At 37.2% G+C, this 21,713-nt stretch overlaps 2 protein-coding genes across 9 annotated transcripts in view; both read right to left on the reverse strand.

Moving 5' to 3' along the window:
* Positions 1-4,722: 4,722 nt before the first annotated feature.
* LOC105389729 (transcription initiation factor IIB) lies at positions 4,723-8,617 on the reverse strand. Its single transcript, XM_011560897.3, has 5 exons — positions 8,533-8,617; positions 8,206-8,316; positions 7,737-8,037; positions 7,144-7,500; positions 4,723-6,448 (listed from the first exon to the last, which is right to left on the reverse strand). Exons 1-5 carry the CDS (start codon positions 8,562-8,564, stop codon positions 6,287-6,289), a joined length of 963 nt encoding a protein of 320 aa, XP_011559199.2. The 5' UTR covers positions 8,565-8,617; the 3' UTR covers positions 4,723-6,286.
* Positions 8,618-9,183: 566 nt separating this feature from the next.
* The window catches only part of LOC105389728 (GTPase-activating protein skywalker), a 52,952-nt gene continuing 40,422 nt past the window's right edge, over positions 9,184-21,713 (reverse strand). For 2 of the 8 annotated variants that reach the window (XM_038121383.2, XM_038121384.2), the window contains exons 8-14: positions 21,478-21,646; positions 21,032-21,061; positions 20,382-20,468; positions 16,658-16,816; positions 16,116-16,219; positions 12,888-13,043; positions 9,184-12,523 (exon numbers count right to left, since the gene is read on the reverse strand). In XM_038121383.2, the coding sequence (XP_037977311.1) occupies positions 12,382-12,523; positions 12,888-13,043; positions 16,116-16,219; positions 16,658-16,816; positions 20,382-20,468; positions 21,032-21,061; positions 21,478-21,646 (847 nt within the window). In that variant the 3' untranslated portion in view covers positions 9,184-12,381. Of the gene's footprint in view, positions 12,524-12,887; positions 13,044-13,088; positions 13,224-16,115; positions 16,220-16,657; positions 16,817-20,381; positions 20,469-21,031; positions 21,062-21,477; positions 21,647-21,713 lie in introns of all 8 variants that reach the window. The other 6 variants (XM_038121385.2, XM_038121386.2, XM_038121387.2 and 3 more) reach the window with 6 other exon arrangements.

The raw sequence follows: 21,713 nt of genomic DNA on the forward strand, positions 1-21,713 counted from the left end.
TGCGGTCTCAAGCCTACATTTTAATTAAGAGCTAGATTACGCCAACAGAGAGCGGTGTCGCTTGATACATTTATCACTGGATTTGATTTATGAAAGCGTTTCGTTTCAGCTTCAGAACTGAAAGGAGAACAAACAATGTGTGTTGTTATAGTTTCGATTGTGTTGTTTTAAATGAAACTGAAGCTTTCGACGTTAGCTTTAAAATGAATTTTGTTGTTTCTATTTCCTTTATCTATAGTTTTCTTTGAAAAATTGATAACAATGACATTAAAAATAGTAAGTACCTACCTAGATTCTTTAGTTAGATATAATTGTGTACCTATCTATAATATATCTCATATGTTAGATTCCTAACCAGTGACCACATCAAATACATAAGCCTAGTCACCTATCTATTGCCACCCTGACCTGACGCTCTTATCAGAGTGAGTCCCAGTTAAACCTTGTGCCTGGGTGGCTAGGTTGGTATGAATATAAACCCGGTCTCGCAAAGCCGACTTTGCGCATATCAACGTGGCTCTAAACTCGGATTAATTTCCGGCTTGCATGGCGTTTATCGAAAGTCAGATATATTTTGTAAAATATAAAGTAGTTAACTTATTTAATTACTTAGGTCTATCGTCATCAGTAAAAACATTTGACCCTATCCTACCTAAGTTTTTAATAACTTTAGTACATAAGTAAGTACTTAAATTATTACCAAATCCATTTTTTTTACTTACATTTATTGCACCATGTACAAAAAGACATGTGAGTGTAATCAATATTCACACAAGTTATCGTGGGGGGTCGTTATCGATAAATTGAAATCGGCAGGTGACCCTACCATAACTCCCAAAATGTATTTCTCATCTATTAGAGAGATTCTATACCGAGATAGTTGGTGATGGCTTAGGGAGGCATTGCATTTAGTAGATTACTTTTAAATATTAATTTTTACCTAGTATTTTATTCATTACTAGCTGTTCCCGCGCGCTTCGCTTCGCCTTAAAAAGTTTTCCCGTGGGAATTCCGGGATAAAAAGTAGCCTATGTTCTTTCCCAGGGTCTAGAACGTATGTATACCAAATTTCATTCAAATCCGTTCAGTAGTTTTGGCGTGAAAGAGTAACAGACAGACAGACAGACAGACAGACACAGTTACTTTCGCATTTATAATATTACTAGCTGTTCCCGCGAGCTTCGCTTCGCCTTAAAAAGTTTTCCCGTGGGAATTCCGGGATAAAAAGTAGCCTATCTTCTTTCTCAGGGTCTAGAACATATGCATACCAAATTTCATTCAAATCCGTTCAGTAGTTTTGGCGTGAAAGAGTAACAGACAGACAGCGCTTCGCTTCGCCTTAAAAAGTTTTCCCGTGGGAATTCCGGGATAAAAAGTAGCCTATGATCTTTCCCAGGGTCTAGACCGTATGTATACCAAATTTCATTCAAATCCGTTCCGTAGTTTTGGCGTGAAAGAGGAGCAGACAGACAGCGCTTCGCTTCGCCTTAAAAAGTTTTCCCGTGGGAATTCCGGGATAAAAAGTAGCCTATGTTCTTTCCCAGGGTCTAGACCGTATGTATACAAAATTTCATTCAAATTCGTTCAGTAGTTTTGGCGTGAAAGAGTAACAGACAGACAGCGCTTCGCTTCGCCTTAAAAAGTTTTCCCGTGGGAATTCCGGGATAAAAAGTAGCCTATGTTCTTTCCCAGGGTCTAGACCGTATGTATACCAAATTTCATTCAAATCCGTTCAGTAGTTTTGGCGTGAAAGAGTAACAGACAGACAGACAGACAGACAGACAGACAGACAGACAGACACAGTTACTTTCGCATTTATAATATTAGTTAGGATATTAGTAAGGATAATAAAAGGTGCTTAATTTAGTCTGTAGGTAGACCTAGTGTCCATTATTATAAACCATAGAACCTATAATATTAGTCTACATTTTATAATAAGAGGGATAAGTCAAGGGGATTGACTATCTAATCTTCTTATCTGAAATGTAAATAAGTGCTTATTAGGTTGATACTAATCATGTACTAATTGATTGATAGTCACGAATAGGAAGTTGGAAGCCTTGGTAGGTAGGTAGGTAGGTATATCCAGAAACATATTAAAATACTGAACAAAATAGACTTTATTTATTTTTGGGTAATTCGTTGAAAACGTTAACGGTTCGGTAGTGATATAATGCTTTATTGCTTGTTTTATTCGCATAACTCTGTAAACATCGATGTTTTTATATTAGAAATAGCAAACAGAGGAAATAAATAAAATAATGTACCTATTCCTGAATAAAAACTGTTAGGTATTGGCTTCTAGCCAAGACCTTGGCTTGGGGCACGACGATGACATTTGTTATGAAATGTGCCGTCGATTCTGAATGGTCGTTATCCCTTTGATACATTCATGAAAAAGTTATCCTCGAGTATGTTTTACCTATCTCAACCTAACTAGTTAGTAGGTACTTTGCCAACCTATCACACTATGGTACACACTCACGAACAATTAAAACGTTCTGTAAAGAAAAGACTAGCTTAATGACGTCTCCAATATTGAAAGCGCATCAGAATATTACTGACTGAAAACGTAAATATTTTTTTCCAAATTCTAAATGAATATTAAAACAAATTGGCGATTTAGGGTCGACATTTTATAGGTACTTAGTGGAACTTTTACATTGCCCGTGAGTGTTCTTAGTTGGTTTTCTAGTCCGCTTTACTTTCTAGTACTTTCTACCTCCTTAATCATCACCTTATTTTCCATTGAAGGCACCACCTATATTCTGTCCCTAAGTAATTCCTAGTACACAGATCTCTGGTATTGATCCTGCAGTGCTATGGTTTCTTCAGTTGAAAGTGGCAGGAATGGTTTAGCGGGGTGAAATTAACTGGACCGTTTATGAAACTCGGTCAGTTTTCTTAGGTCACCTAAGTGAGTACCTAATAGTACCTACGATGGCTTAGGAGCCATCGCAGGTATTAGGTACTCACTTAGGCCCCCAGTGGGCTGGGGGGTCTGATTCTGTTAAATATGAACCTAATACCTAAGGAGGATATTGTCTTTGACTATTAGTGCCTAACTACTTCAGTAGAATAGAATATACTAGACACCAAAAACAACAAAAGAAGTAAGATATATGTACCTATAGTCTGTTTATCGACAAATAATGGAATCCCTGAATAATGAATCGAATACTATGGAGTGCCTCAGGGCAGTGTCCTAGGCCCTACTCTTTTTCTCGTTTACATAAGCGATCTCTGCTCTTTAAAACCTTCCCACGGAGAAATTATCTGCTATCCTGATGACACAGCTCTCATGTTTAAATCTAAATCCTGGGAAGATACTTTTGCTGCCGCACAAGCTGGGTTGGACGCGGTCACAAAATGGTTACAGGATAACTATCTTACGCTGAATACCACAAAAACAAAATATATTACATTTTCAATCAGAAACAATACTCAGCCTCGAGACGAACTCAAACTATTCGCCCATGACTGCGACTCCAACACAAGACCTACTTTTTGCCACTGTGTCCCTCTTCAAAAAGTTGCCTCCATGCACTATCTAGGTATTATAATAGATGAAAATCTCAGATTCAAACCCCACATCAGCCTTCTTACATCAAGAGTTCGAAAACTCATATATATATATATATATATATATATATATATATATATATATTTATTTAAAAACCTGAGACAAGTGGCCGAACCTCATATTTTAAAAAGGGTCTACTTTTCCCTGTGCCAGTCGCTCTTGATGTACCTACTGTGTATATTATCGTGGGGCGGTGCTCCTAAGACGATACTACTTCCCTTGGAGATTGCACAACGAGCGGTCTTCAAGGTCTGTACTTTCCGCAATTTCCTATATCCTACTCATCTCCTCTATGCACACTGTGAGGTTCTAACAGTCCAACAACTTTTCTTACTTAGTATTATAATTAAACAACACTCTCTAACTCCTCTCGTTACACAAAATCCCCCGAAACGAAGATCCCATCGTGTTTGTGAACCAAACAAGGTATATAAAACTGGTTTTGCGCAAAAATTCTTCCCTTTTCTCGGTCCCTATATATATTATGTATAACAAAATCAATAAAATACTAAACATCCACAATAAAATAAAAAGTTCTTCAAAAATCATCACCAATACAAAAACTGACCTATACTGAAACTGAGTGTGTATTAGAAATTAAACAGTAACTTTACTAACTACTACTTTTTTACTGATCTAGACATTAGGTTTTCGTGAGCATTTTGTTTCTGAATTAGAATAAGCACTAAATCTTCGGATGTATGTATTTTTTTGTTAAGTACTCTCATTAAGTCTAAGCACTTGAGTTTCTTATACTTATTGCTTCTCTTCAAAAACAATAATTTATAATTTGCATGCTGCATGCCATAGCCCTTAATCTAGTATTATTTAATCTTTAAATTTTATCACCTAAGACATCAAACTGGAAGAGCACTGACTTTTTCGGTTCGGAAGTCAGAACTCAAACTAATCTGTACTATAAAAATTGGTGAAATAAAGAAATTTTAATTTGAAATTTATCGCTATACTTAATATAAATATACACACAGGGTGTTTCTAAAGCCGTATTATGGTAAGCCGAAAGATGTGACTCAGAGGGTGCTCATACTGAAGATTTTTTTTATTTAATGAGCTAGGTCAGGACCCCCTTGACTCTATAACAAAATTAACAAATTAGGATACGCAAGAAAAGATATTGATTACACTTATATTTTGTCTTTATTAATTACGAATAGTACATCGTTATTAGGTAAAACTAGTACCATCTAGTAGTAAGAAGTAGTAATTTTATACTTTTAAGAAAAATACATAGCTATTGACAGTTTTGTCGTAACAGTCTTAAATAACACTTATATTTTTTATGTTTCGATTGTTTTTTTTACAGATTCACATTTTAATTAACTCAAGTACATGTAAATGAAAAGTAAATGTAAAGAAATGTCTTTTAGTAAAAGCTTCAAAAAATTAACGAAATACTTCACAAGTCTGATGTTAATAATAACTTCAAAACCCCCACCCCTCGTAACTTAATGCCATCTACAGAAAATAAATCTGTATATATGCGCTTTATTCTGAAGAAAACATACACGAATTTCAACTTATAATTAAGGAAAACTATTCGCACCTACAGTGGATACAGGAAGTCTTCTAGAACCTTCCATGTTTCTATTATTAAATCACATAAAATAACACAACTTTGTCTGGTAAACAAGTCCTCATACACTTAAATCTATGTTTTAACTTAATTTTAAGTTTGACCACATGCAGGTCTAAAGTAACCTTTTTAAGTTTTTGAAAAACAAAACTCATTCACATAATTTAATTTGGTAGCCATTAGGTGAATGACCTTTTAAATGAATGGCTTATGCAAGTGATATGCAAAGAAAATATGCTCATGTCTCATCTCTAATAGTACAACATTCGATTCCATAAACATCTATAAACACGAAACCATCGATTTATTCATTGGAGTTATAAGATGTTCGTTATAGGTGTCAAGATAATAAGCATGGTCATACATATTATGAATTCGACTGTAAATCTTATATCAAATAAGTAATAGAAAATTATAAACAAGAATATATAATAACGTTTGAATTGAAGAACTATGAGACCAGTTAGTTACATGACATGATTATAGGTTCAATAAGTTATACTCAGTCACACTAGTATGTTTTGAATACAATCGTAAGTTCATCTTAAGCTCAGTAAGTATAAGTTTTAATTTTATAATGTTGTATGTATGTAACTCTAGTAGTGCAAGTAATATTTAATGGTGGATCAAAAATTTAACATCGACTATTCTATGTGTATTTACTAAAACATCTATTGAATGTTGAGTTTAGTAAAAGTCTATTGATAGTCTCACTAAGAAGAAATAATAGTCCAACACTTTATCGTGTAAAACTTAAGAAGACAGCAACTAATATCTATTGGGTTAACATTTTAGACGAAAATACTAATAAATGGACCATTTCATCATACTCTGTTACATAGCACCTGTCTATAAATGGTTTATTTAAAACCAATATCAATACCTATCTCATAATTTAAATACCAAAGGTGAAATGGCGGATGGACTCGCTTTCTCGCCCCATTAGTGATTTGATTACCAAAAATTACGGCTTCTAAACCAAACCGCCTTGTCTTCTTGTTGAAATTTAGCATGCAACCTTTTAATCGAAACCCACAGATCACCATGTAACAGAGCAGAATAAAATCAGCACCTTACCCCACAAAATTCGGGTAAAGTTTTGTACACGTCTACATCTGGGGCAGGTACTCGATGGGTGTGGCAAACTTGAAGTCATCCGGGAACAGTTTGGCTGCGAAGGGGTACATGAGCTTGTATGATTGTCTGATGGTGACGTCAGCCACTCCGGCTATGTCTCCTATCTCCTTCTGGCTGCGTTTGTCTTCTGATGCCTGAGGAACAACGTAAACATAATATAAGTTAAGATTTTTCAAGCTAGGGCTTTCTCTAAGCATGTCTGGATTAAAAGTGGGCTTCCACTTAAGAATAATGTATTTTATTTCACAAATTGTAGTCAAATTATTTTTCAAAACAGTCCAATAATTTCAGTTTTGAAATTGTCGGCATGGTACCGTGAGAAGATGTAAATTGATTTTATGGGATTATAAAGCAAAACAAATTGATTTTATGGGTCATAAACGTTAACATAAATACATCATTGTTATGTATTTTCAGTAAGAATGCAGTTGTTTGTTATTATCCATTACAAGTAATTAACTACGCTGGCTAAATAAATATAAATACTATAGCTACAGCACAGGTGATTCATGAAGTTCAGATACTTATAGCCTTCTGAGTTTGTGTTTCAAAATATGTTTTGTATAGGTACTTGTTTTTAACGTAATGAGTTTTCCTTGTTATTTACTTCTTCTTTTTGTACGGAATCATGGAGGCAGTATAAGTTACGGAAAGGTTGATTGCTCAAGTGAATTATGTAACAGCACTTTTTTCTCAAAAAGTATTTTGTGCCAGGCTCATGCAAACACCATGTATAATAGAAAGGTATAGTCAGCTTAAAAATGATTTTAGCGGAATCATGAAGCAGATTTTCAAACAAAATTCATATTAATCATTAACACCATCTCACCTGAGAAGCCATGTAGATAGCAGCTGCAGCCACAGAGATAGGGCTCCGACCCGACACAATGTCCAGCTCGCCCGCCTTCCTCGCAATGTGTGTGGCCGCTCTTTGTACTGAATTGGGAAGTCCCAGGTTTGAGCAGAAACGGGACATAAAGTCTGCCGTTGTAATCAGGTCCACTGAAGTCTCCAACGCCTTCAGAATCAGTTTGAAACATCGTCCAATTTCCTTCTTACTGATTTTGCTGACGGCACAGATTTCCTTGAATGTGCGGGGCACTCCTTCTTGTCGGCATGCAATGTAGAGACATGCTGAGGCTATGGCATCATTTGCTCGGCCTTTCAAGTTTTTGCCATCATGTACCTGTGAATTTAAATAATTAGTACACTTATTAGGTGTGTTGTTACTATGAGCATTTCAAAAACTTTGCAGCTGATTTATCTACTTTACAATAGAGTGTTAGAAATATTACTTGATAAATGTTAATGATGCAATAGATTGAATTGAAACCTGTTTCATTGACATCTATTATAGAACATTTACAGTAACAATCAGACACAGTGCATACTTAATAACAAATCTAAAATAGTCCAACAAACCTGTTTAAATAAGTTATTAGCACGGTCTACAATAGTTTTTGGTAGATTGATCCTGTCGGCCATGGTGTTAATCTCTCGGAATGCATTGATCAGGGCTCGGTCTGTGCTGCTGATGGTCCTGCGATTCTGATATTTGGATACACCGAAGCTGTCAAAGCTGGCATCACCTCGGCCCGGACCAATGATGGTGGAGAGGTCTCCACCAGACAGCAGGGGGTTCTCCGGACCTCCCACACGGGATGGATCGACCCCTGACTTCTCATTGCTGAATGTACGCCATTCAGAACCCACATCTATAACCCTGAAAGTTACATGCTGTTTTAACAACAAATTATAAAGCTAGTATCAGTAATAAAGAAATCAAGTACTAGGTATGTTGAACACGGCGTGCCGCAGCTTTGATATTACAACAAGAGTAGAAAGCTTACAGTTGCAATTTCGTAAGAGTTTCGCATAAAATTTCGCTTACCTGTCACCGACCACTAGCCCACATTCAGAGCAGATCATGTCACCTGCCCTGTAATCTTCGATGAGCGGCGAGTCAGGGTGAGCATAGCAGACCACTTTATTTGTCTCACTTCTAAAAACACAACGAAAAGTAAATTAGTACAAAAGCAAAATAGAAATCAGCACGAGAGGACAACAAGTGTTTTGGCGCGATCGCAAACAGAGTGGAAACAACCCGGTAATTCCTACTAACTTACGTAGACACTTAATGAACATAAATATTACTTTTTTGGACAGTTTAAACAACGAAACACTAGGAATTTAAATAAAAATAAATTGGAAAACAGACCTTGACGAGCTCGCCATGATAGCCAGGGGCATAGATAAATTTAAAAAACAAAAATGTTGCCATACTAAACTTTTGTTATTGATTTATCACTTGACAGCCCTTTTCTCAGAACAAGCACTTTCATTATTATTTTAGTTATTTGGTCTACTCCTAGATGGCACTATTTACGGATTAATTATAGAACATCAGAAATATGGATAGGTACTGGGTAGGAATGTCCTAATGCTTTTTACAAGTATCTTTATCTCACCTCAGTGAGATCATTGCAAAGTAGATAATTATAATCACTAACATTTACTTTTATCAATCTTTCAACTATACTCTACATTTTGTACTCTTGCCATATGACGGTGTTTTGTATGAATCACTGACTAGTATAATATTTTAAAAATGTCTGGATTGTGATGTCTCAGTAATGCCCACCATGTGCACACACCGCAAGCATCCACGATCCAAGCTATTGAAGCAGTGGGCGGCAGTCTCCTAGGGCGGCGGAAAGCGGCCTAGTTATTATTTCATGCTACAGCTTTAATACCTATCGGTCATCGCTAGACCTTCGACGACGGCCTCAGATTTGGTTCAGCTGTTTACCATTCCAGCCCCTTATTTTACTTTTCACTATACCTTCAAGGAACAAATAAAACGAAAATCTTTATACGTGATTAGGTATATATTTTGTAGACATAAAGCAACATTTACATTTACCATAAACATGTTTACCTACACATTCGCACACGCACAACCGACGGGCGCAGGATGCTTCTCATATTGCAATTATTACATGGAAGCTGCAAGCCCCGCGCCCCAAGCCTCGCACACTGTCAAATAACATGAGATATGCTCGCCTGAGATAAAAAATATACACCACAAATACTGAAAGGAGAACGGAGATTAATAACCATTAAACTTTACATTAGAATGTACTTACAAACTAACTAACCACCTACAGTCCATAGCAGGATACGATAGCGCAAATTTAAATATCATTTCGTAAATATGTATGTAGTATAATAATAATAACAGGGTAAGACTAGACTGTACACTGATCAACTAAACCTTAGCTAACGGCTGCCCGCGGCCCCACCCTACTCGCTAGTCTCAGGACACTGCACTCACAAACATACACATTGAGTTTACGACATTTAATTTATAACAATACTTAAAATCTTGGCGGCCGCGGGGTGACTTCACAACATTTAGATAAATCCATACGCTGCCTACATATTCAATAAATAACTTAAATAAATCTGAATTGAAAACAAGTCATATGCATCTACATTTTTGGAACAATCGCAGTTTTATAGATAGACTAAAAGTGGAATCCGACTAGGATTCCCCACAGGCACTAGTGTGGCCAGGTTAGGGCACAAAATTTCGATAAATAACAGGCTGAGCATTAACAAATTCATATACACGGCAACCTTATTTAACGAAAGACTAATAATTACAGCTAATTATATCTGTATTAGTTCACAATAATCAAATATTCCACACAGATATCGACTGTCTTATTGGAATTACATAGGTATTGTACGAAGAGTACCTACGCATCCGGGAAGCATTTTTACAAGGCGAGCTAAACAATAGACATTCTTCCATTTTTGTGACAGACAAATTTGTCACATTGTGACAAAAGTTACAACAAAAAGGACCTATTTTTACGAATTAAAATTATATAATACAAACGTAATCTAATCTACTTCATATAACGTTTAGGTCAAAACAAAATATATAAATATTCAAATAAATACTATTCTTATTCACAAAAAAAATACAAGCAGCCTCTTGGCAAAAGACTTGTGTTTTAAAGTTTTAATACCTCATACACCCGCTTATAAATTAAAACAGGTGTTTACTGGAAAATAATGAATTTTCAACATTACCATAAGTATATTATATTTTTATACTGGCAATGTGTTTTTATAAAGCATTATTTACCAGTATGTTGAAATGATTCCGTACAAAAAGCATTACATGATATGGCCTGAGGAAGTAACCCTTTGTACTATAAGGGATATGTTTATGAATAGATCAGTATATACCAAAGCAACGTGTTGCACAAGTTACATATAAATTCACCACGCATAGCTTCGTCAAAATAAAAACAATACTACACAATATACATGTGTAAAAAAATATAATTATGTTTATAAATGTAGGTACTAAAATCAGTAACAAAGTTACGACGCAAAATAATTTGCCAGCTATAGAAAACGGTTATCTAAAAGATTGCCTTCAAATGAAACATTTTACACATTCAAAGAATAACAAAAATATATATTTTATTTGATATTTTCCTATTCTGTGACACCTATAAATAACACTTAGAACTAAAAATAAAGTGAATGAAAGACTGCGGGTGAAATAACTCTAAATCGTAGATATTCGTATTTTAGGCCAATTACTCACTTTCAGATATAATTTATTTCCGAATGTTCAAGCAAATGAAAGGTTTATTGCGTAGCCAAAACGGCTATTTCGTGTGGTCCAATTTTGGCACTCAATTAATACTTAACTTGTAACCAATTCAAATGGCAGTGTCCATATTGAAATTATAGGTATATCTTTGGTACATTTTTGTGAGCAAACACTACATATGTTCCTGGGCCGAGTAAAAGTGAACCTACAAGCGCCTACTACTGAAGATACTTCATACTATAACACCGAATACTGCTTAATGGACCGAATCAATTTTTATCTTACAAGCCAATAGATTGATTTGTCATATGCGGGTCAACGCGCCAGCTTCATTATCAACAAATGTATTAAAACGCTTTAAAACATCAACTTCATCTACATATTTCGAAGAACAAACAATGTTGTCAGACAACGAGCCTTATAACCTCTGGAGGTCTAGCACGGGTATCATTTAAGTCGTGATAAAAGTTCTCGGTCGCGCTCGCTCTTGAGGCTGTGCCATGTGTATGAGCGCGATGTAAAACTTTTGTCACGTCTTAATTGCGCCCCGTGCTAGCCCTTCAGGAGAAGTATAAAATTTGAATTGCCCTCTCCAAACCGAGAATCTGTTTGAAGCGCATCGACCAATCACGTGCGAGGCTCCCTTTCACTGGAATGTTCTTTCTCTTTCCCGCACCGCTGTTGTCCAGAACCGTAAACCTAACGCGTACACATCTAGGCCTTGATCAACACTGAGAGACAAATAGACGTGGGTACATATTGCTTACATTAAGCGTATTTATCCAACAAGAAAAATCTGGACTTACGACCTTTATGACACGTCTGTGAGTGTCATGCAAAGAGTAGCGGTTGATGTGAACCTTAAGGACCATAGCTAAGATCGATATTTGAATGAGCGCACAGACGTTTCACAAATGCCGTAGCTCCATTTGTACTTACACAATGGTCTTTAAACATGCGACATTACATAGCGGGACGCCGGTGGTTCCCCTAATTTCGTTGTCTTGCTCGGACAGCACAGTACAGAACGAGAGGCACATAATATACACCGTTACGTCGGGACATACATGTCTACAGCTTTGATACATACACGAACACAGCGCTGCCTAAGCGGCGATCGGACAATATGTCTCAGAGTAATAAGCACCCTATATTGCCTTCTTATTCTGCCTCACAAACTTAACTATCCAATCGCTTTACTGCACAGCGCCGCCATCTAGTGGCAGCTCAGGCGAACTAAGCGATACTCACATTAGATAAAATAAAAAATACGTCTTTTATCCTTTAAATCTAGCGTACTTATTGCTCCGCGACCACCATACGTACCTACATAACACAAATATCACACTTTTGGGATACGACGACACCGTAACAACATTTATGTAACACGGCTAAGGTAGAGATTGCTTCTCTTGTCCGCTAGATGGCGCCCTACGCTCCGGAGAAGCCGTAGACCTCTAGAACGCGTATCTCGAAGTCCCCGCTCGGGCAGAGAGGAGGGTTGTTGAATGTGGAGCAGCGGTCTGTCTTGCCGAACCGAATGTTCTCGTCCATCCATATGGCTTGGCCGTCCCTGTGGAATGTGGAATGGAAAATGTTAGTTTATGGTTGCAATTGTGTTGGAAATGGTTACGGTTAGTTATGCTCCGAACCCAAAATGGTATGAACGGTTAGTTTGGATTAATTTTACATCCTGGGAACCTGAGAGCACACCAAAAATGAAAATAACAAAAAAATGGCGTTGGATTTTTTACGGGAGCTCAAGTCTTTAATCATGCAAAAACAGTTAATAGCGAAATAAACTCTGCCATTATTACTTCCAAACCTGAACATCACCAAAAACCCTGTTAATACAACCCAAACCAAAACCAATCAGGTCAAAAATGCATCACAAAAACCGGCACTGCAAACCCATCACCGCTGTGTTTTGGACATACCCTCCGCCAACCGTGATCATATTGCCGTCGGCGGCCATGAACAAGGAAGTCGCATGAGCCGACGGCTTCACTACCGGGGCGTCCCCCGGCAGAACCGGCTTCTCTTCATCCGTGCACAGGCCCACCCACGGGTACTTAGCTCGGACCGGGTGCAAGCTGGAATATCATCAATGTAAGTATGAATATAGGGGGAATATTTACCCTCCACCGATGGTGATCATTTTGGAGTCGGCGGCCATGAACAGTTCGCTCCCGTGGGACACCCTTTCTTCCTTGGGCTCGGCGCCGGACGCCACGCAGCCCACCCACGGGTACCGCGCTCGCTCCGGGTAAAGGCTGCAAGCGAGACTTTGCTTTGCTGACGCTTTTTTGGTTTGGCGGTTTGTTTTTGTACTTGGTCGGAAGAGGTGGTGTAATAAAGGAGGTGAAAATTAGTAGTAAAGGAGGTTTTTGCTTCTTGATTGAATAATATAAATTAAAGTTCAGATAGATGTCAAATGATAGATGTAGTGTATTCTGCTGTTATTATTGAACGCTCTTATTCAAATGTAAGTATTTTCGAAGGTTTTTTGAATTTAATTTGCCATTTTGTCGGAATGAGTGCTGTATCGAATGTTTTGTATTGAAATTTGTTTTTAATTTGACTAGTGAACAAACCGCCAAACTTATGATGAATAGATGATTTACTGAAATAAGCTTTAAAACTTGTCCAATGTTAGACTGGAATTAAGTACACAACTACTACCAAATAAAAAACTAGATATGACTTCGTAACCTTCAAGAGATGTGTGAGCCATTTGAGCTGTCAATTAAATATAATAAATAAAAAAAACCCCATTGATTTTGAAAGAATATATGTAGTTCAAATAACATACTACAACAAAACACTGCGGATTCGATTTTACCTACGACAATTTCAAAACACCCCCAGCGTCTATCTATAGGATTCAAGTGTTTCCTCCGTTTTTCTCAAAAGAGAACCCTTTCCAAACAGAGATTAGTGTGTAAAATATTAACTTTCATGAAAAAACCCTTGACTTTAGTTTCATATCGCTCAGCTGGCTCCAACATCTATGTATAATACTGATGGCACTGACCACATACATCTTATAGATACTAGAACTAAAGTAGATAAATAAACTAAATACCTACTTCCATTAACTTGCTACACCAACTAATTTCTTACCCAAGACATAAGTGGAGAAAAATAAAGACTTAAAAACTAACCCCCTTATTCATAGAGAAGTTACAAAACGTTTTAACTAATAAACTGTTTTGTCCCTCTCCAACAAAGAACAATTTCTTCTTTGACAGAGAGGGACAAAACAGTTTATTAGTTAAAACGTTTTGTAACTTTTCTATGAATAAGGGGGTTAAAGTTTGGTACAGAATTCCAGTCGTAAGAAATAAAGGAAATTTTCGTTCATTATAAATAACTATAGTGCGTTCTAAATCTACCACGGTGCGTTCAAGCATGCGAAGCAAAGTCAAGCCACAGTACATAGGAAAAAGCGTTTGATACACCATTACTTTAGGTACAATTATGTAAATAATGTATGGTAAGTAGGTATTTTTAATTGGGTAATGGTGGATCAAACATCAAAATAAATAAATGCTAAATAAATAGAACTAGCCATTTACCCGGAGACGTCTAAACACAGATCATTCTTACACTCTAGCAACTAATTCAAAATACAAGCCTTCATTTAGATTTATACATAATATAATTATGTATTTTGTAGAAGTATGTATAAAATAATAATATTGTGAATTAGTTTCTGAGTGGACCACTACGAACTCTTCATGACCATATCGTAAACATTAACTATTTCAGTTGTAGAACCAAAGGCTCTTTTACACGGTAGTTGTATTTGTTCTATGTGTTACTTTGATATACATATATTTAACTCTGCTGTATTTAATATATAAATAGGTACACACAGCTACTCTTTGAAACTACTAAGTAAGCGATAAACTGAAATATGTAGTGAATTTTATAACTTTGCTCATACGGTTTATAAATTACTATGCTCCCGATAAATTAAACCATAATCTCGTCATACTGAACAACTAATGATATAAGTAGGTTTCTTATTAAAGTTGGTCAGTTTAATGAGTAGAATATTTATTATGGTTTCCGAAGCATCTTATTCGTGAATTTAAAACTGCTTACTTATTAATTTCTACAATACAAGTGCAAGTTTCTATTCACTCTATCTAAAACTAACACAGATAGTACAAGCGGTGCCATATATTCCTAGAAGATGAAGCACAATAATTGTATATTGGCTTCTATAGTACATACAGCTCTACCAACATAGTATGGTAAAGTCAGGTCTACTGCCATACACGTAGCCTTAATAATAAGGGCCTGTTTTACCACTCCATGATACCGTTACATATTTAAATTAATTTTGTTAGTGGTAAAACAAGCTCTTGATATACAATATATTATTGCAATATTTTTTAAGTTCATTATGACTATCATTCATTAGATATAGATAGCTGGTGATGATGTATGAGTTGGATATGAATCGAGGGTATGTATGTAGATAAGTATGTAGTTTCTAAGATAAAATAATGAAAGGCTGTAATATAAAGCCTTTTCCTGGGCATTCCATTGCCAGGTCCAGTTATATACTAACGTGCTATATATTTTCTAGCTATAAATACATAATTCCTATTCTGACACTAGCCATCGGTTAGACTGAGGATGTAACAGTTTTTCATTATACGATTATATCAATTTTTCTTCTAAGGAACGTTTTACCCATAAAGTACGAAGTTTGTGGACGTAACGTTCGTTGGGCGAAACATTCAGTGGACGAACAGTTCATAATTTCAATCGAATGTGAATGGACCGTTTCCAACTCGTACCCCCTTACTATAAAACTTAGACTAAACATAGTTCTGAATGAAACATCTGTGTTAAAACTGGTTCTAAGGCAGAACTATATTTAGTCTACTTTTTCAATAAGAGGGGTATAGTCTATGTCCGTCACAAGTAGTCTGGTACAGTCTAAACTAAAGGCGGATATACACTGCTTTAACGTAGCAGGCAAAGTAACACGCAATGAAAGAAACACCCATAGTTGAAATGCTTTGTTCATGCGCGCGAGGCATTAATACTATGGGAATTCTTTCAATGCGACTTACATTGCAAGTTACGTTACAGCAGTACCTATCCCCCTCAAGGCGTGCCTACTCTATGAACAATCACGCACATACCTGAAGAGGAAGGTCTCGCCGGTGCCGAAGTAGGCCTGCCGGTTGCCGCGCTCGTCCTTCTGGTTGCGCTCGAACCAGCGCGTCGAGCAGTACGCTCCGAACACCTGGAACATAAAAGTCAAAATAAAATTTCCTGATGATGTAGTTATTTTTGTACAAGTATTATTATACAAGTTGTTGCAATAGTGGTACACTTCACCGAAAGGGGGTCCTGGGGTCATTCAGAACATATAACACATTGTTTCTCTATATAGTAAATAGTCACGTAACTTGCAAACTTTCTATGGACAATATTATGTATTTTTCGATTTTTTTTAAAATCACTTAATATAAGTGGTACTCATGGTGAACACCCCACTAATTCACCCCCTTTCGGACTATTATGCCACTTTTGCTTTTTTTAACACCCTGTACATTACATACGTTCGGCGTACAGCAGTGGGCAGTCAGCGAATATTTTCAACACGGTGACAAAACCCTAGCATTTCCTACCGACACGCTAAGCCACGCGTCATATTCCGCCTTCGGAACCTCCGTCTCACCTCGTTGTTGGTGGTCTTGATCATGAGCAGCGTGGGCTCGTGGTGCTCCACGCGCACGTAGAACGTGGTGAGCGAGCAGCCGTGCTCCTCCGTGGTGTACAGCAGCACGGGCTGGTACATCGTGATGCGCACCGGCAGCCATGACCAGAGGGTGAAGAGCTGGAAGATGGAAAGAGGTTAGAGAAGGTTGGAGGGTGGTTTAGGTGTGTGCGGATTTCAGTTAGGAGGTGGGATTGGCCAGATACGACGTCGCATCGTGACTCTCTCTCTCGCTAGCTCGCATTGAATAGCTGAGAGTGAGAAGAAGACGTTGTCACGGCGCGACGTCGTCTCGATCTTGGTCGGAAAAACACGAGCACTCAATATGACGGAACATCCGCATCCTTTATGAAATCCGCACGATATACAACACCCTTTTGGTTGAGTGTGAAATAAGTTTTCTTTTACTTTCCGCAAGAAACTCCATGTTTTTTAGTCTCCCATACAAAGTTACATAATTATCCATTGTGTAATTTTGTATATTCATATTGGTCAAAAAGTGCACTTAGGGTTATTTTCTTGGGGAGAGTAGTCTAACTAGTATACGGGCATTTCCAGTAAAAATACAGAACAAAAAATTGGAAAATAAGTTAATGGTAAAATATTATTTGCCTATCAATTCTTACTATTTAAGGTGTTGATGTTGAATTCATAATCTAATATACTTATGGAGCAAACTGCTGTATGTTAACTTGTTGCAAAGAGTCTGTTTCAATATGTATGGAAGAAAGTTATGTGTGTGATAAAAAAAGTAACTGTCTAAAATATAATTTTGCATGTCTTTTGTCACACAAGCAACATTTATCCAAACATTGTTGAAACAGGCGCTAAGTATGACTCAAAATAAATATTTTTTAAACAATATTTAATTTTTACGTCTAATTTTAGAAATATAGGTAATATAATCTACTAATATCCTAAACAACGGAATGTCAGAAAAATAAGGACGTCACAAAATTAGTGGTAAAATTTCATTAGTAAAAATATATCTACAGTGCTCCAGTGCATTAGTGAACACATTTACACTCAAATAATTACTGACGTATTTGTACGTCGATTCCCTTTACAGCCATAGATAAAATATTACACATACCAATAATTCTAGAAAGTGTATAATTCCATAATAGAACAAGGAACGACATGTACTTGATAAATAGCCTTCGGAATCCAGGAATATATTTTATCTATGGTATAAATAGCCAGTCATCCAAACATGATACTAACCTTTTCAGGTAAAAAACACACATTTGGATAACTAGAAATTGGATGACGCGGTATAATACGGTACAAAAGCATAGTCATGCAAATATTTGAAAATATTACAAAGCTAATGGTTGCAAAACTCATTATTTTCATACATATTTGTGTATTGTAATTATCTAAATTTAGTTTGCAATGTTGGTCTACATAACTTTAGCTTTGGTAATGAAAGTAATGATTAATAATTACAATGAATGAATTTACAAGTGAAATCTTAAAATACACTTTTTACATTCGTTCAAATATAAACTTACCCCCTTATTCATAAAAAAGTTACTGAACGGATTAACTATTGAACTGTTGTGTCCCTCTCTGACAGAGAAAAATTTGTTCTTTGACAGAGAGTGACAAAACAGTTCAATAGCTAATCCGTCCAGTAACTTTTTTATGAATAAGGGGGTTAGTTACTTACCAGACTGAAATTACGAACCACGGCCAATAATTAATGACGTCCTCAATCTGACGATTTCTTAATGGAAATTAATGTTATCTTAACTTTTACATTGAAATGAGTTCGCAAAGGTCCCCATCTATTCAGTACTTGTATAAATAAGACTAAATTTCCTTACACAGTTTTAATTATTTCTACTATTACAAGTTTACAAAAGTATAAAACACATCCATCGAAGTAGAAAACTTCGATGAACACATCAATACCTCTATGTTTTTATTACCAACTACACCCATTAACCCTAGAACCTCTCTTTCAAACTAATCGCGAATAGTTCTCCCGAGAATAGTCACCCCATTCAATCTACATTTCTACAGTACCTTACTGCCCAGGAAATCAGAGTCAACTTCATCTACACCAACCCCTAACTACAACTTTCCCCCTTATATATATGCCCAGTGGGCAGCACTGGGCAGTGGCCAGCATATAAGATTCAACCTCTACAAATCCCACCACGATTCCGTTCTAACTAACCCCAACTACAACTCTCTCCTTTACTGCCCATCACATAAGACTCAACTTCGGTGGTGGGGTTTGTATAATTCTACAAATCCCACCACCTTTCTAACTAACTCTTCCTACAAATACCCCCCCCTTTCTTCTACAAAAGCCCACCACGACCCTGTTCAAACTAACCCCAACTACAACCTTCTCCCTTACTGCCCAGGGTTCCAACCTTCTGGACCCCGTTCAAACTACCTCCAACTACAATTACCCCCTTACTGGCCAGGGTTCAAACCTTCTGCCGCAGGTCGGACGAGTGTCTCTCGTCGCTGAACACGGCGTTGGGGAAGGGGAACCAGAGCGCGCGGTGGAAGTTACGGGGGGTCTGCGAATAGTTATGGAAAGTCTGCCAATAGTTGCGGGGGGTCTGCGAATAGGCCACGCTTCTGGAAGATTCTGGGTGCTACAGGACTTTGTGGGGCGGGTAACTGTGTTTTGGCTGTCCGTGCCAAACTAAAAAGTTTTAATTTTGGTTCATATAGAAAAGACTTTATCGTGGTGACCAATAACTAAAATTTTAAGAATTTCATTTTATCCTGTGAGTAAATTTAGTTGATAAATATTAGGTACGACCGTAAATGTATGCTTTGTATGGGTGAAAGGATGATTTGCTTGGCGAATACCTACACTAGTATATAATTTTAATAGCGTAGTACCTACAGCATACATATTATGTGAAAGTAATGAAAAAAGTGTACACATGACACCTACTCAAGCAATATAACCTTAAAACATCTAAAACCGTAAAATAAACAAACCATAGAAGAACATCAATAGCACAACATTCAGAAATACACAAAATAAACATTCCAGCATGACCGACAAAATCCTAGCTAACGACATACTTACCGTGAGAAAAAATGCAAAATAAACGAAATTATAATCAAGCCACATCATTGGAAATACTGACTGGTTCTTTTGAAGCAATATTGGATATAAATAATGTTAAAACAGATGTCAAAGTCAACAATGTAATGTTATTCATCACTATATTTATGATTACCATATTTATATTTATTTACTTACTATAAAAATTGCATCATATCTCGACTAGAGAGAGTCATTTTCCTTCTCACAGACGGATAGACAGATTTAATTACTTTTGCTTCAAAAGACACCATTTGAAACACCTAAAAAGCGGTGCTACTAACATCGAGACGGGCGCGGAGGCGACTGTGGCGACATCTATCACGCCCCCTACACTCGGTTGCGAGAAAACACTTACACACTGTTTATTAGAACATATTTGATCAAAACCATCAGGATTATTAATGTGATGCGCCAAATTCTGCTTCTGGCGCAGTCAGGTAAAATTTGCAATGCAATTTAAGTACTCAGACTATTGCAACAGTAAAGTATTGTGTTTCCTTTTCACTTTCTGATGATTGAAACGATTAGTCCAAACGTGAATTCACAGAGACGGTAGATGAGTGTTTCCCCGCAAACCGAGGCCACAAGGTAATGCCTTACTTCGCTCTGGTCAAGTATCTGCGACGTGATCGTCTGTATGGGATACACCCCCATGCTCAGGGCGCGCGGCCCCGGCGAGTGCGAGCCCTAGATCAACACCATCGGTTAGCACACAAACACACTCCACACGCCGCATGCGGCCGCCATCTTGTCCGCCATCTTGGTTTTAAAAACGGAAATCTCACACGCATGCGTCCACCTGTGCGGCTCGGAAATGTCGCCAAGAGTTGAGAGATAGGAAGTAAACAACACACGGTAAAAAGTACTTAATAGTATTAATATAAGTTGTACATTCAAAGCCATGGAATGAGAGGGTTTTTTTCGGGGTACGTAAAGGGTTGTTTTGACTGACGGTGGTATGATAACATCGCTAACACAACAACGTATCATTCACATCTTCGCTACACAGACTCAACAAAACAGAACTCTGGATAGAAGAGATGTCGACAGACAAACATAAAAAGGGTAACAAAAAAAGTATCTTACAACAATGAATCAAGATTGAAAACATGAGAATGTCTATTTGAATCGATGAGGAAGTTAGTCGTTTTAGGATTAAAAAATCGAATGATTATGTTAGAAACACAATCGATGATTCAGTACGGAATGCTAAAAAGCGAAAGCCACGCCTATTTCGCCGATTACTGTACCATCTGTTTGCACGTTTCCTCAGACATTCTCTGCGAACCAAGTAAAATAACTGATAAACATAAATATCTCCTTCGGGGACATGAATGCACTGTGTGCAGTTACAGTTTTGTGAGTTGGGACAAATATTAAGCGACCCTTCAGTTAAATGCTCGTGTCATTAAGCGGATAGTCTGGTTCTCTTCTGTCGGTATTTCTTTTGCTCATTTGCATGTTGTATCAACATAATATACCTCAAAGCGTTCTAACGTAAAAATATATCATCATTAAAAATTTATGATTAAGCATAATTCGATTTAGAGCATATCACAATCTTTCTCAATTCTGACACCACCTGTCAAACCAGGTGGCGCCACTACCGCAACAATGTAAAAGCTCTAAACCGAACCCTCAAATCACTTCAAATACTAGAGCATTTCAACGGACCAATCAGCGTCGCTTGGCTTACCTCTCGTATGGTGAGTGTGTGCGACATCATCTGTATGTTGACTTGTGATTGGCTGGTGGGCAGGTTGTCGGACGACCAGGAGCGGGTGACCAATCGGGAGCCGGTGATGACCTGCTTCGACTTCAGCGTCATCTCAGTCTTTATGAACACCCTGGATATGTACTGTGAGCTGTGGACAGTTTAAATAGCAGTGTGAACTGGTTATCGTCTATTTTAGTTACACATGTAATATGTGG

This window comes from Plutella xylostella, chromosome 4, assembly GCF_932276165.1.
Source record: "Plutella xylostella chromosome 4, ilPluXylo3.1, whole genome shotgun sequence".
Classification (NCBI taxonomy): Eukaryota; Metazoa; Arthropoda; class Insecta; order Lepidoptera; family Plutellidae; genus Plutella; species Plutella xylostella.